Raw genomic sequence first — 16411 nt, 5'->3', positions numbered from 1 at the left:
GTGACTCCGTCAGACCTCTCCTCCTCCTTCAATATCCACAGCCTCCCATGCTCATCCTTCCCTCTCGCTTCTCCAGCTCTGCATACACCTGACCATAATAACAGCAGAGATACCATCTGGGGTTAGCTTATTACATGTTTATTACTCCTTTGTTTATTTCTTCAGAAATATAAACTGTTGTTACCTGTGCAAGCCTGTACATCTAGCCCAGTTCTGGTGAGCCTTAAAAGCCCCAAATTGAAAATAGCCTAAAGATGTGAAGAATCACAGCCGGCACTGCAGCCCAAAAGGCAGGCAGTTAGCCGAGGTATGGAGAGAGAACCATTGCAACATGCAGCATGTAGGGATTGTTTTATATTTAAGATTTCCTGGCTTGGAGGTACTGTGTTAGCTAGTTAGATGTGGTTATAAATAGACGCGCCTGCTGACATTAATCACAATAACTTGGCAATGTGGCTACCGATGTGAAATTACAAAAGGAACAGGTATCTTGCAAACCTAAGCTCAGTTTATCGTTAGCCAGATCATTTATCAGCCAGGGAAAATAACCTTTCCTGCATGTTCTGTGATCTCATGCAAACAGGAATCTGAGCAAGAGAGGGAGGAAAAGGCCTTGGTTTATTTGATTTGATTTTTCATTTGGTTCAATGTAACTTTAAGAAATATTAATCTGCTCCTTCGTTTAATTTCATCTGTACCACTGGCCAAGAGAAATGCACTAATTTATAAGTTGAAGCAAGCCTTGAGATAATGTCACCCACCATTCATCCAAATTTGTCACTAGCATCCCATTAAAGCTGTAATTATTTTTTAATTAAAACTAAGGAAGCTGGCATGCGTGTGCCTACTTTATACATCTGTTATGGGTTAAAATAGCTTTTAAAAAATGTTTTTTTAGACCGCAGTCTTTTGTGGCCATGGCCTATGCCAAAGAAAACGCAAACTTGCTTATTTTCTCCATGGGGCGCAACACTGCCTATGTGTGCCTGAACAGATTCGACTGGCCGTGAAAAGAATTCTAAATAAAACACAAACATGGAATTTGGCAACGCCACAGAAGCAAGCTTAAGACTAATTCCAGCATGCGGACGGCTCTCACACAGCAAGTCTGGCTCCACTATAAATGAAACCAGGCTCTGTAAAATCGCCAGTAAAGTTTGAGTTAGGATTTAAAGAGACAGCACCCTTATTGCAAGGTTTACGGGGGAAAAAACACACACGCGTGCGCGCACACACATACCCCAGCTTATTAAGGAAATTCATGCTGGCCCAATAAGTCTGTTCATTGCACGCTGTGTTTACTTTCAGCAGTCATTTCCACTTAAAAAAAAATGGGAAGTTAAAAATCAAAACACACAAAATCCAGCAAACTCACTTTGGACTTGATTTCCAGGAAAAAATGCTGTAATTATTACTGCAGGGACCACTGGCAGTGACAGCAATGAATGAAGGACCTACCTGATGGCAAAATTTAAACTAAATATTAAACAAAGAAAGAACTATAAATGTTCGGGGCAGAGCAGGGGAAGGGAAAGGTGCAGACGGGGAGAAGCTCCACAGGTGGGGTGGCCACAGGCAGAGCAAGCCTCTTCCCATCAGACAGCCTAACAAGCAGGACGGTGACTCACTGGGACTTGCTGAGAAGGAGCTATGCGCAATCCAGCCCTGTGCTGCCATGCAGAGAGGCAAATCTAACCCTGGGGCAAAGAAATCCCATGGGTAATACCTCCCCAGTAGTCCCAGCTGGCCCCAAAGAGCAAAGACATCTGTGAAAGAAGAGTGAGGAGAAAGGGAGAAACAGCATTCACTCATCTTTACCTATTAAGGAGAAAACCAATTTAAGAAATCTCAGCTTATAATCACAAAACATGGCCTGGCAAGCTTAAAGGGAAAGGGCAAGGAGAAAATTATTTAAGGCAGTGATGGTGCTGTCTCCCACACACTTCCTTAGAGCTCTGGATGATAGCAGGACACAGAATAAAACTATACCTCAAGCAGCCACCTCAAACCCTGACCACTGGGTTTTTAGTCAAAAGAGAAGATTTGCTGGCTAGAGAGCTCTAAATATGAGAACAGCTCAGATGTTTATGAGTGTGCTCAACTGCATTAATGAACGTTGACAGTAGTGGTAGAGGCAGGAGCTAGCACCACTGCAGCTTTCACACTGCTCCTCGTGGAGAACGTGCAGAGAAAGTACGAAGGAAATTGGCAGAGAGTTTACAGCAATTTCACAGACTTATTTTACAACTGTTCTATGTATCTATTGATAATGATAGTAAAATATTTGGCTTCAATAGTCAATAGAGTTTATAAGTTGATACCTCAAATTTACAGTGGGGGTATGGTCAGTTTAGGGAGAAACCAGAAAAGAATAGAGAAAGAGTATCTTTTATTATTATATTTTATATGAGGTTTTGCAGAAAGATAAAGTTGCTCACTAATCTTGTCCTCACTGTAGGCAAAACCACAATGAACCTGTTCCCAGTTTAATCAACAGTTCACGCATTTTTATAACGGATTTGGATTAATCAATCCATAAACACTCAGACCTAATTTTTGGACAGAGTTTGCATTATAAGCCTGTCCGTGCCATAATAAATGAACTTGCTCTCTCCCTGTTCAAACAGAGGGGAGGAAAAAATAACCCAAATATCTGTTAGAAGATGCAGGCAAAGGGTGCTAGTGCTACGCTGAGGACTTAAAAGATCCCTTGAATTTTTGTTTTCCGACCTTATCGCAGTGGACAGTTTTAAATGGTATGTATCTGATTCTTACCTAAATCTCTGTACATTCCTGAATTCCACAGACCATGTTCACAGCTGGCACAACAGTACAACACCACTGAAGTCAGAAAACACCTCACAGAAAGATGCTCAACTAAGCATCCCCAGGCGATCCCTAACCCAGCCCTCAGTGGACTGCTAGCATGGTACAGCATACCCTGGAAGCATAATGCTTGTCACGCAGCCATGGAAGAGATGAAAAGATCACGTTTAGATCTGGGTCTCACATGAAATAATCTAGGTCAATACAGGACATGCAAGGAAACAGTCTGACACATGGAAAAGACAGGATGCTCCCCTCACATTGCCAGGGGATGTACTGAAAATAATACAGTTGGCTCCAAATAGCTAAGTGACATTTAAACAAGCATAAAAGCTGCAGGTATGTTGTGCAAACTGGCCTCTCTCTAACCAGAGATTCTTTATGTTAATAGCAAAGACAATAATTTAGAATGCACCATTTCATGGTGTGGTTCCAGGGCCTGTGTCTCCCCACCGCCTTGCTTAGTGCCTGCATTAACCTCATTCCAGAAGTCCCAGGACCTCTGACTTTTACAGCTGAATTCATAAAAAATGTAAGCCTTTGCTGTGTGGGATTTTTGCCTGCTTCCTTCCAAGTGCATGTTTTACTGACTCATTGAACCTGACTTCCCCAGCCTGTGCTATGGCAGGTTGTGTTAGCTGGAACAGGGACACAGAAGTGGTTTGATTAAGACAAAACCAGGAGGGAAATAAAGATAGCAAAGGCACATACCATACTCTATCCTACCAGATTTCTGTACACACTGCAAAAATGCTTGGGAAAAGCCTGTCCAAAAGAAAGCAAACAGCATAAAAACGTATGTTGCTAACAGTTGCTCAGCAGAAAGAGGGACCAACATGCAGCACGCAGGAGCCCAGTGGGGCACACACGAGGTCCATCAGCATGGCTTCTTTGATTCAAATCCCTTTCTGAACATAAAGCATCCCATCTGAGCACAGAACTCTTACTTTTATCTATTTTTATGAAGCACTCAACAAAGAAAAAAGAACCCCGGGCCTCTGAATTAGGCAGCTCTGGAGGGACACAGGGTAATTTTTCCTGCAGCTCTCTGGCCTAAACCTGAGCCACCCCAGGAATATGTGATCCAATTCCTGTAGATAAAATAAAATAAAGCTATTTCATTACAAAATGTACAGCGCCTCACTGTTGCCTCCACTTTTCCCACTCCGGCTTGTGAACTAAGAGTGGTTCTCATTGCAACTACCTACACCATACACCATGGCTTGCCCTACTTCCTTTGACGCTGAGAATTTTTGTACACAAGAGATTTATCTCTGTTCTCAAAAGATGAACAGCTCAATTCACTTCCTGACTCAGACAGACAAACACATCCGCACATATCTATTAGAAAGCAAGAAGAAAAGTTATGACAAAAAGCTACTGCTGAAGGGGCAGGAGAAAACTCCACCTTGAATATGCCAGGTGAGGCTGTACAAGTGAACTGTTTAGCATATGCTATGTACAAATGAATGGAAATTTACTGAGAGAAAGAAAAATTGCGAACATTTATGCCTCGTGCATGTGTATTAGAAAAAAACCAAACACAGCTCTTAGAAAGCTGGTGCATTGCCCATTCAAAAGGCAAGGCACCTGACAAACGCTACCCCTAATTTTGTCGCTTTGTAGGTGATTGCTTCCTTCCTTCTCTTCCTGCGTCTGATTTCTTCTCCTTTTAGGAAGTGTTCACCAAGAGGCATTCAACTCCCCGAAAAGGGTGGGAAGGAGGTGGCAGCAGAGAGAGGCTGGTCCTACCCTATCCTACAAACCATCCCTGCTGGTTACTCTGCTGCAGAAACATGAAAGCCATTCCTGTCTTTTTGCTGAAGATGAACAGGCACCATGCTACAACTTCAAGAACAGGTCTGCTCCTCCTTTGGACAACCAAGGTGTTTCTGGACAAAATGCTATGGTAGTGCCCAAACCTTGCCTGTTTAAAGCCCCATTAAAGCAGTCTTTATTTATGCTGGTGTCTTCTGGAAAGTACTGCACAAACACCAAAAGAAGACCCTGTGATTTGTTTGGGTGTTCTGCCAAAGCAGAAGGCACCTTACTATCAGTGGTGCCTTTTTGTAACCAAGCTGCTGTCTCCCTTCCAAACTACTGCTACTCCCAAACATATAATGGATCAAGTGAAAAAAGAGGTAAAAGGGTAAAAAAAGTGGTTTCAGTAATGGGAACAAGGCACAAGAAAGGAGCCCTGTAAATAAATAAATAAATAAAATAAAACCACAAAACTCAATGAGACAGAACAGAAATGTCTTTTGCTTGCTTTCCCATAACCTCCCCTTTTGCCTCATCTCCCACCTGATACCACCAAAGTCTGTTTGTGCTTTAACAAAGATGGATCAGTTGCTGCGCTGTCCCCTGGTGCTTACCTATACTCCAAAGTCACCTATTCCTAACCCAGCCATCACTCAGCAAACTCTGAAAGGAAATAAATTTGTTCATTCCAATAAGCTAATTATAAAATCACCTTCATCCATCTTGTTCCTATATTTTTAAATTTGATTGTGGCCAGAGAATTGCTGGCTGGGAATTACCCTTCCCCCACTCACACATACACCCTTTAAAAATGCAAAATCTAGCCCTCTATTTCAATATTTCTGATGTCAGTGACCGGTGTCGGCTCTCCCCATACAGTAACTGCTTTAAAGCGCTGCATACAGCACTGCATTAAAAATTAATTACACATGCTATTTTATTGATAGTGCATAATGTAATGAGCACCAGCTGTGCTAAACATCCAAACTCCTTTTTAAGACAGCTATAAAAAAAGAAAGAAACTGCACTTCCAAATGCTTCTCCTGTCAGAGGAGAAAAACAGCAACATCTTGGATGGATTTGAAACAGGATTCTTTGATTTAGCTCTCCATTTGGAGCGTTTGAAGAGTTCAGACTCTTGGGCTCAGCATAGTGGTATGCGATCGAGTTAACTCTCTCAATGTTGAAGGCATTGTCTTCACTGCAGGCAATGCTGCCTTAAATCCTTTTGTCCCGAGACTATCAGATTCAGTTCCACCCGTTAATATTGTAATTAAGGACTTTTACTTTTTCCTGGTATGTCTGGAAATGGCAGGCATCCACTTTAAAGCACCTTTAAATATCACTATTGCTCCTGCTGGTTCTTAACTTGACATAATTAGGACTTACAAAGTTATACTGATTGGGCATCTGTCTAGAACAAAGCCTCAGCCATGCTCGAATTGCCAACGCCACTGCCCCACGCAGAACCCTAATTTTAGTTGCCTCTTTGCCGTCTTAAGGTCTCTTCGCTGCATCTTGACAAACACACCATTCAGTCAAAAAATCAGTTTGTGATTAGAGCCATCTATTTTGAGTTTGGATCTGATTTTAATATCTGGTGAGACAGAGAGCTGCATAGACAGACAGGTCACATATGATTTTAATACTCGGATAGATGGATGAACACATAGATTGATAGATGAAACGATGGATGCATACACTCAGACTGATGCATTACCATTTGTAGTATATACATCTCGCAATCTTGCACACCCCTGCACTCTGTAAGTACTGTCTACAAAGTCGGTTCCACTGTAGCATGCATTAACTATTTCACTAAAATAAATAAATACATATAACCATGACTAATAGGGCCATGTCTCCTGAGTGTTAGCCCCTACTTTATGCAAACCTATAATTCATGCAGTAAGATGAAAAGATACATTTACAAAGGGTTCTCACGGAAACTATAGGTCTTTGTCTGCCCTCAGATACATATACCCAGTTCCTCTCTATCCTCTCAAAAAAGCACCCAGTCCTGATCAGAAATCAAGTGTTAGTGGACTCTTCATTCTTTTTTTTTTTTTTTTTTTGAGATTCTACTCAACAAAATATGAAGAGTAGAGCATTAGCCATCATCCTGGACTTGATGAGTTGAAGGTTTTTGCTGGATGAGTTTGCATTCTCCACTCTGATTACTGTTTTGTTTTCCACTGATACTCCTGTGTTAATAAAACACAGTCTGGAGTGAACAAGAGCTTGCTTCTTGTTCTAGTAAGGCATGTGCTGAGTGCATACCGTATCATTAACATAAAAGTTTTTGAAATAATACTGCTTTCTAGACAGACTGTATTAATTGCATCAAGATTTTTACAGCCGGGTGGTCTAATCTAGCTCTTCTTATTGGCTGACTCCATTTTAAAACCAACACAATGAATACAGTGATATAACTGAAGGAGGGAAAAGTATAAACCTATTATTTACTTACAGGTACTTCTTTTATCTTTACTGTCACTTTAATATTTGTTGAGAAAACACCAGACTTGTTAAATGGTGCTGTAAGTAGAATTTCAGTAGCCAAGTAAATTGATAGTAACTTTACAAGATAACTGCAAGATTTTCAAAGCATCCTAATAACTAATACAGTTGATTCCTTGAAATAACAGGAGCTTGTTCCTCTCTTCTGTGCTATGGCCCCATGCATTCTTCTATTTTAGACCTTAAACTTCACAGCCATGTCCATTAATCACCGCTGTCCCTGCCCACTTGCTGGTTTTATATATGCAACTAAGTATCGTAATTGCTTTCCACCTTCTTCCATCAACCTACAGGTGGGAAGGAAGCAGTTTCACTGGTTAGGTGAATATATGTGTATTGGACAGATTTAATTATCTTTACAGAGGTATATAAAATGCTCACTCATGGGCCCAGGTCCAAAGATTTTGGATCAGGTATATATCTGAATTGCAGCATAGGGGATAAATTACTACCTGTGCCATTACAGTCCCCATTGTCTAATGCTGACTAGAATTCCATTTTGGGGGCTTTTGCACTGTAGTATCTTCAGGGCAGGGACTTCTTTCTTTGGAGAGCACACTGTAAAGTGCCATGCACTTCTGCGCTGAGATTTTCAAAGCTCATTTCTCGTTAACTTTAATGGGAAATGGGCATCCAAATCTCTTAGGCAGCTTTGACAATTTAAGCCTTAATGTACAATATTAATAAATCAGCATCATAAAAAGAGCCTTATGAAGATGTATTGTGAAAAAATAGCCCCACAAAAAGCACTGCAATGTATATGAGCCTGCATATGGGCATATACTTTTCTTTACATAATTACGTCTCTCAACAATCATTTGCATGCCTCTGTTATGCAAAAAAACCTGTGTGTGTTTTACAGTTACTCTGAGCAGTTGCAATTCATTGAAATTAAATAAAAAGCAGGATCAAAAAAGCACCCTAATCTGGCAAGGGGTAAAGCAAAACGAATGCTCTGCCCATTTATATTTTAGATCCAAGCTACACAACCCTGCGAATTTCATGACTCTCTTCCAACTTCTAATTAAATAGGCACTAAAAACATTTAAACGGGAGAACCCAATTCAACAGACAGAAGCCTCTGAGACCAAAAAAAAAAAAATAAAAAAACTAAAGAGACTGAGAGAGATTGTTCCAGTGGTAGATATCTTTTTTTCTTTTTTTTTTTCACATGGAAAAGCACACACCTTTACTAGCAAATTCCTCATCCTGTGGTGCCCTGAACAAAAACGGCTGAACAAAGATAGAGGGGACCAGGACCAGCACCAGCTGAGCAGCACGCTGGGCACCCAAGTGGACTTCCCAGCATCATTTACTGTGATAGAAACTACCACCAGCACGATTTCTAAAAATCACAAACAGGTCTGGATGAAGCAGCACGACTTCCCCTGTGCATTCCAGGCAAGTGTTCTTATCTTGGTTGGAGATTTCCAAATGCAGTTTTCTCACACATGTACCTCAAATCCCACTGGCAGCCACAAGTTTAGATTCTCCACGACAAAACTGCTGGGACTCTTGAGGGTCTGATTTGTGAGTGCTCAGCAGAGATTTGGGAGTACCTGCAACTTCAAGCCTTCAGAGTCACAGCCTGCTTGAGAACTGCACAGAAAAACTCCAGGTCCTGACTTAAATGAATGCTGAAAAACAGGAAAGGTAAGAAATGATGAAGGAGGAGGAGAGGCGGGAACTGATGATGGCTTTTGTTCAAAGAAGGAAACAATTCCTCAGAAGCAAGAACAGGGCTGACAGAATAAAAGGCTAATCAAGTCAGAAAGACAAGCAGATCTCTAAAGCGGGAGCAAGTGACTGTTGTAAATGTCTATATTAAAAAAAAGAGGGCACAATGCAGGGATCGTCACTAGATTAATAGTCGGCACAAAGAACTCACTTTTCTTTCATTTCCACAAAACCTTCTGGGAGCTAGAAAGATCCCATAACCCTTGCCACGGAGTTTAAACCATGCACAGTCTCATATACCGCGATTACTTCGGGAGCTAAGAAAGGGTTAAGTAGATATAATCTCCTTTTTCAAGGGAAGAAAATGTTTCTTCCAAGCAGACCTTGACCAACTACTGTCATAAACATGTAGCATGCTCTTTGATACAACCTATTCTCTAAGTGCTGCAGACTGCAGCAGTAATTACAGGAAGCCATGATAACAGGTCTCTCTCTCCACAGAGCTGGCATCACTCTCAGCAAACAGGCAATTCTGAAAACTCACAGTGCACAAATCCACAGTGAGAACTCGAAGTACGCAAAGTACAAAAGCCTTGCCTTCCCACGTTATTAAAGTTATTCCTTCCTTCCTTTTCTATTTTTAGTTGTACTTGCTTCCCTCCCCACAAGCTGCTGGCATCAGAAGCAACAGGGAACCAGGGCATCCAGTTCCCTGTTACAACTACCTGCCTACTAAAAGCACCTGTGTGCATACTGCACCAGTGAAGACAGAGAACAGCAAAATACCAGATCAGCTCCAGTTTGGATTACTGGCGGCACAGAGGAAGGAATTGGGGAGGTAGAGCAGCTACCTTACTTTCTGATCCAGCACTCACTTTTGGAAGAGCCCACCTCTGCACCTATCTCAAGCAAGCTGGACAATTTGCTGAGGCTGATGAAGCACAGCATCCACACACACTTAATATGGCAGCTTGGATTAGGAAATCTAACCAAATCCCACAGATGCATTGACTGCACCACATCACATAGCACATTGTTGCAAGCCTTGAGCTTTACCCAGGGTCAAAACAGGATCCTGCAGCATGCTCTCAGCCTCCTCCTGAGAACATTCATCTTTCAGGACCAAAGGTTTCCAAGATGCAAATTTAATTTTTTTGCTTTTGTCTTGCTCTGTTACAACAATGAGAGATGCACAAGGACACTATCATGAAATATAGTGTACTGCGGCCATGCGGTACCACTGCCTGGGGAAGGAACAGCTGAGTGCATCAAAGTTTTGCCAGCTTCAGGGGCACATGAGGAGCAATTTCCCAAAGGCTTTTCTCCCGACAGTTGTCGCTGTCTCTCTAAATCCTCTGGTCCTCATGCATCATTTATCCAGCATCGTTCTGGGAACTCCCTATTAAAACTCCATGCATGTTAGCATGAATGAGGGCTGCAGGGTTTGGCCCACCACAGTGAGACTCCGTAAACACTTGTGGATTTTGCCACAGCTGCATTTTCCTTTAAGCCCTCCCCATTTTCACCTCTCCAGCCCGCAGCTCACCATAGACCCAATCTTGCAACTGAGCCACGCTCTGAAACACCCACTGATTTCAAAGAGATCGCTGGGCCTGAAATGATGGGGTCTGGCGACAATATGTCCGTGTCCTCTTTGGCTAGCTTGGTACACCCTCATTTCCACATCACTTTCCCCTCCTTGTGGTGACAAAAGTCAGGCATCCAAAAGGAATAAAGGGAAAGAAAAGCTGACAGGCAAGGGATCCATGGCAAGTTACCAAGGAGCGTTTTCTCAAAGCAAGGGAGACAATGGCATGGAGCACATACATCCTGCGTGCACGTGGATGCGGAGGAGAGCTTTTAATACAAATGGTTAGGAAGGAAGGAAAAAAAAGGAGGAAAAAAAACCACAACCAGCCTCAGATGTTAAATGTTATCCAATTAAGCTTAAAATAAACAGCCCAGAGAGATGAAATCTTGATACTGGGGTATCACGTTCTGTGAGGAGTCTCAAACATTTGTTCACAACGTGGCACAAACAGCCCAGCAGTGGCCACTGGTGACAGCTGAAGGTGGGCAGGCAGGAGGGGAGGGATGCGGAAATGGAAGGAGTCACACACCCTTTCCCGCTCCCCATCCTCCACCAGGATGGAGGGGGAAGAAGGAAGGGAAAGGGGGTGGTTAAGGACATTTTCTCTGCCTCCCCCACATGACCCAGCGAAGGCAGCTCTCCCACAGCAAAGACGACATCACTTGGCAGCACTACTGACCTTCAGATAGCAACAAAAAAAATGTTTCTATTACCTGACAACTGACAATGACATCCAAATGTGCCTGACGTCTCAGTCTGAATCTCAGTCTGAGTCCCGCCAACTGAGACTGCACGTGCACCACAGCAGGGCAGGCTAAGGCAGGGCGGGAGGGAGGCCAGTGCGCGGAGAGGTGACGTGATCACGGATGTGTGAGGGTGGGAGGAGGCAGCTATGGGAGCCCCCGGCAGGTTTGCAGGCCTGGACGGCCCTGGAGAAAAAACAATAGAAAAAACTGTCAGTCGGATCTAAGTCTGAAGGGACACAGGAGGCATCATCACGGGAAACAGGCGAGGCGGGTACGGCTGCCTAACGCGCGACACACTTGGTCTGAGCCCCTCTCTGGGTCCGGCTGAGGCTGGCAGGCTCACACCAGGTGGGGGAAGAGCAAGAAAAGACCTCGGGGACCTGCAAACCAGAGCTGGGGGCCTATGGGGGGCACAGAATGGGGCAAAATGGTGATGGAGGGGGGTGGCTGGCCATGGCACTGAGCAGAGCCAGAGACAGTGGACATCACCACCGGCACTTGTTCAGGGACTGAATCAAAAGGGGGATTATTGTTTTATGGCTGTGTTAATGCATTGAGCCGACACAAAACTGAGCAGGCATTCTGCTGAGCCGCTATTGAAGCAGGCTCCACGCACCAGCCTGGACAAAATGTGGTGACTTCGAGCTCAGATGGCTACAGTGAGATGCCAGGAGCTGAGCTCCCAGAAGGCAGCACTGGCGGCTGCTGTGCTGCTTGAGCTGCGGCCAGTTGTGCGTTTTGCATGCCCCGAATATGCAGGCTGCTTCCCTATTGAGCCTGTAAAGAAGGGAGCAACCTCGCTCCTGGTAGCTAAAAGATGACACTGTAACCTCCAACCATATTATTTCTTTTTAACCCCTCTAGGAATCACCTGCCATTTATAAGCTATACTTAAAAGAGTTTTCTCCTGCTCCTGGCACTAGTCCAAACTGAGCTCCACAGCTCTGAAAAACTAAGACACAAGTCTTAAATATCGATATACACCTGCATAAATACAGATATGCACAAATACACACACAGAATCAGGTAGGAGTCACAGTTTTGGCTGGCGCAACATAAAAGAGCTTAAAGGGAAGTCGAGCAAACAGCATCACTTTACATCCACCAAGAATCCCACCCTCTTCATTTAAAACTATGCCTGGCACTTAATTATTAAATAAAGGGTAGCTACTCATCAAGGGCAGCTTCTAAATGAAGATATGCGGTGGAGTGGTCGCCATTAAAAAGCTGGCATTTGCCAATAGTTACCGCACAGTGGTAGATCAGAAACCACAGTTTCCCCCTGTATTTAGATCAGGATATATGTGTGTTACTTGGGGGTATCTTCTGGCAAATGCTTTCTTTTTTTTAACGGTGGCGAATCTGCCTGTGTGTGCATGTGCACCATGCAGATACATGCAAACTACGTGGCAGAAAGAAGAAATATCTGCATTCCCTCCAACTCTACAAAAAAATTCTAAAGGAGCTCACACTGTGGCTGCAAGAACAAATATTTATCCATGTTCCCTCCAACCCTAAAAAAACAACGTTTTCCAAGGGAGCCTCTCCACCTTGAGAGTCCTGATTCAGAAACTAGGCCTGCATGTTGATCTGACAGCTACACATGAGGCAAATGGGGATACTTCATCCTTGGCACAGCATCCAGTGCTCCAGTCTGCAAGGACTGCATTTGATTTTGTCGTTTATCTTAAATGGCTAAGAGACCACCAGTGCAAAACATTTGTGTGAAGCTTTTGCCAAAACCACAAGTGAAGAGTCTAAATTCCCTGTGTAAGTACTTGAGCTTCAAGCATCAAGGATAAAATTTGTGCTCTTTTGTGAGGACTGGTTTTAAATAGAAGCCATCTATGTGGCTCATGGGATGAGGAAGGGTTTTTTGTCATTTTGGGGGCTCCGTTGCTTTGCTTCCGTAACTGTTTGATCTCCCTGAAAGTATTACACAAGCAGGTAATGATAACTACTATCCAGATTGTACCTACATTGTACCTACATTGCATTCTGGGCAGGACTGTGTGCTGGGCATCTGAAAACTGATATTAGACATGGATTTCTATGTGTCTATGAATCACTCTATTGCCACTGTAACATATCTGAATAACAAGGTTGGGTTTTCTTTTCATGGAACCAGCAAAAAGTAGCAACGATTCCCTCTAATGACCTAACAATTGTATCCTATATTCCTACTGTTACAAAAAAAAAAACCTAGGCTTAGCATAGGCTATGTTGGGCTGCCTGGGTACTCATCCTTACTGGGAAAGCTGAGAGCTGCAATCAGGACTTGGAGCAGGACCATAGGGCAGCTACATCTCAGACATGCCTGCAGCCCCCCTTTGACTAAAGGCACACGTCCCGCAGTTGTTCGGCCCCCTGCACATCATGGTGCCAGACTACAGGTTTTGAAGAAAATCATCACAAATTTCCTTCAAACACAGATATAGAGGTAATATATGAAGCCCACCAAATGCACCATAAACCATAACTGCATGGGGTTTTAACATGGAGGTGCATTGGTCCTAGCATGCAACATTACCCTGCAAACAACAGCCTCTCTCTTCTCTAGTCCTGGTGGGTCCCACCTATTCATTGGCAATGAATTTGTCAGAATCTGCACAGCCCTGAGGCGTCCAAGAAGATGCTCACCAAACGGGTACAGGGAGCCCCCCCCTGCTCTTCTCCAATACATCCCCTCTAGTGTGTAATGGGAACTAAGGTTTCAAATAGGAGGTTTCTAACCATCTGGGCAAAGGAATCATGTAAGAGCCTTCCAATAGAGGTACTGGGGGCAAGCCAGCAATCCACTTTAATAAGGTACCTAACAAATTTATGTGAAGGAATATGTGAACCAGTTGCTAGTGAACTGGAACATGTTACTCAGGTCTTTTTGACCTGAGTCATGGAACTGAACATGTTACTCAGGTCTTTTTCTGTCCTTTGATGCATATATGAGGAAATTTAAAAGGTGCCAACCTGGTGTCAGAAAGGAAAGGGTTTGTAAGGAAGAAGGATGGGCAAAGAAGGACTCTGGCAGATGCTCAGGGTGTCCCACCACCACTCCTGAGTCCAGCACTGAGAGACAAAGACCATGGAGCTGCCAGACCAGGAGGCTGAGTCTGCCCCTGCGAGCAAAGTCAAATCAGGTGATTCCTCCTCATCTTTGCTGCCGCTTTAGGGTTTGCTTCTTTGCTTCACAGATCAGGACAGTCCTATAGAATAAGATCTAGTAGCAAATCATGGAAGGGGGAAATCATAACCACTGGACCTGAGGAAAGGCATGGCAAAAGGAACTCTACCATTAGGTACATGGCACCTCTTCATTCTTACGGAAAGAATAACAGTGGTGCTCAGAAATGCTCAGCTTGTGTTCAACCAGGAATATGCCCATGTTTTACCTTTCCAGCTCCTCTTCTGTAGGATTTTTCCCCATAAAGGCTCTATTTCAAGCTGAAAACAAAGACAGGGACTCTACTGTTGATGAACAAACAAAATGAATAAAGATTAAAAGATAAATAGACATAAGTAGATAGACAGACGGTATCCTGAGGTGGTGCTGAGTTCTCTGCTCAACCCATGCAGCACCAGCTGAGGGAGGGGAGCCAACCTCTGGAATTCTACGGCCGATCAACCACCTCATGCTGCACATGGGTTTCAAAAAGAAAAAACTCCCGCAAGCCCCTGACTGCCACAAAGGGCAAAGCCACAACTGGCACTAAGGGAAAGCAGACCACAAGAACTGCAGTGCAGTCTTAGAGCAAATATCCAATCTGGATGGGGTTAGCAGGCATGAACGGGCACACACGTACAGTTCTGTGTCACTTGGACATCGCTGACAAAGATGTGTGAGGCTTGATTTTCCTCTTTGGTCTGCTCTGGGAAATCACTCACCTGCACTGCAGATCTGAATTACATATTCTGCATTCATTCTGCAGGAATGGGACGGGGAGTTTTGCACACAGCGTGAGTGTGAAACATGCACAGGGACTGTCACTCTGTAAATAAAAGATCTGCATTGCTGATGGTGAAGGAGGATTTTGTCCTTATGCTTTAAGCAGGCTGGTTGCCTGTACAGGTTATGTTGACTCCTGGGCACTACTAACAGCAATTTTTTTGCTCTCTTCTATTTTTAAACTTGCAAAGAAGAAAATAAGGTAAATTGGACATGACCCCAGAAGGTGGAAATGAGCGTAAGAGCCTAGATGAACATGACAAAAGCCACAATCAAGGCATAAAATGAATTCTTTTGTGTGTCTCTCCCTGAGCCTAGGCACAACTGGCCATATGATATATGTAAAACACCACGCTACCCTGGCACATCTGCAGAAAAGTCCCTGAGCACAACACAAAGATGGAGCTACAAGCAGTATTCACAATGTCCCACCTCAGCATGGTATAGACCAGAGGACTCAACTTTAATTTAAGAGACCTTGCTTTATGTCTCATGTCACATGTAAATGCAGCCACATGTAGCTGTGTAGCTGGTGTGTCCCTTGGAGTTTTGTATGCTTGCCTGGGTGGGTGCCTAGGTGTGTATCTGTGTACAAGGCAGACAGGCAGGCGCGCAGGCAGACGTAAGCCACTTAACAGGGCACGAACCAAGTTTTCCTGTGTGTCTCTGTGCCTGTCTGGTGATGGAAAATCAATCAATAGCTGGTTAGAGACTAAAGTTCAGCTCCATTATTAAAAAAACTCTCAATAAAAAGAAAAACATCTGTTCTAACAGAGTACAGCTACAAATGCAGAGTGCACGCTGCAGCCTCATCGCTGCCCTGTGCCCGTCATGTTCAGGGAGAGTACTGCAGATGTTTTGAGATGGTTTTTATATATACCATTGCAGCAGCTTTGAACAGGCACATCCAAACTGAACAACAGATCTATTCACTAACCTTTCCAACAGATTTTTCTTTCAAGCTTTTCCTAAAACAAGACGTCTCATCTATATTACACCCTCTCATATGGACTGCTCTCACCTGATATTATCTTTCTATACAGACACCAATAGGGCTGACGAAGCAGACGTGCACAAGCACACACATGTACACACACACAGAGGATACACAGACACAGATGCACAAACATTTCCAGCAGCAACTAGAAGAGTAATGCATGCACACCCTGCAAGTGGCAGACACAGACAGCATCCCCCAGGAAAGGCAGAACAACTCAGTGGTACAGGCAGACATGCTATTATACGCACTCAGGCACAGAGTCCGGCGCTCAGCCAGACACACCTGCACACCAGCCTTTACCTCTCCCCCCAGCACACACACAGCAGTTTTGGAGCAGTTCCCCTGCA

General features: G+C 43.7%; 1 protein-coding gene across 4 annotated transcripts in view; it reads right to left on the bottom strand.

Annotated features, from left to right (window-relative positions):
- The window catches only part of BCL11B (BCL11 transcription factor B), a 93860-nt gene that overhangs the window by 42457 nt on the left and 34992 nt on the right, over positions 1–16411 (bottom strand). For 3 of the 4 annotated variants that reach the window (XM_065685421.1, XM_065685424.1, XM_065685422.1), the window contains exon 3: positions 11089–11304. The exons of the other annotated variant lie outside the window; for it this stretch is intronic. In XM_065685421.1, the coding sequence (XP_065541493.1) occupies positions 11089–11304 (216 nt within the window). The remainder of the gene's footprint in view (positions 1–11088; positions 11305–16411) is intronic. 4 annotated transcript variants of the gene reach the window in all.

The sequence above is a fragment of the Lathamus discolor genome, chromosome 6 (assembly GCF_037157495.1).
Source record: "Lathamus discolor isolate bLatDis1 chromosome 6, bLatDis1.hap1, whole genome shotgun sequence".
In the NCBI taxonomy this organism is placed as follows: Eukaryota; Metazoa; Chordata; class Aves; order Psittaciformes; family Psittacidae; genus Lathamus; species Lathamus discolor.
Note: the sequence above shows the minus strand (reverse complement) of the source record. Positions and strands in the feature narration are given on the sequence as shown.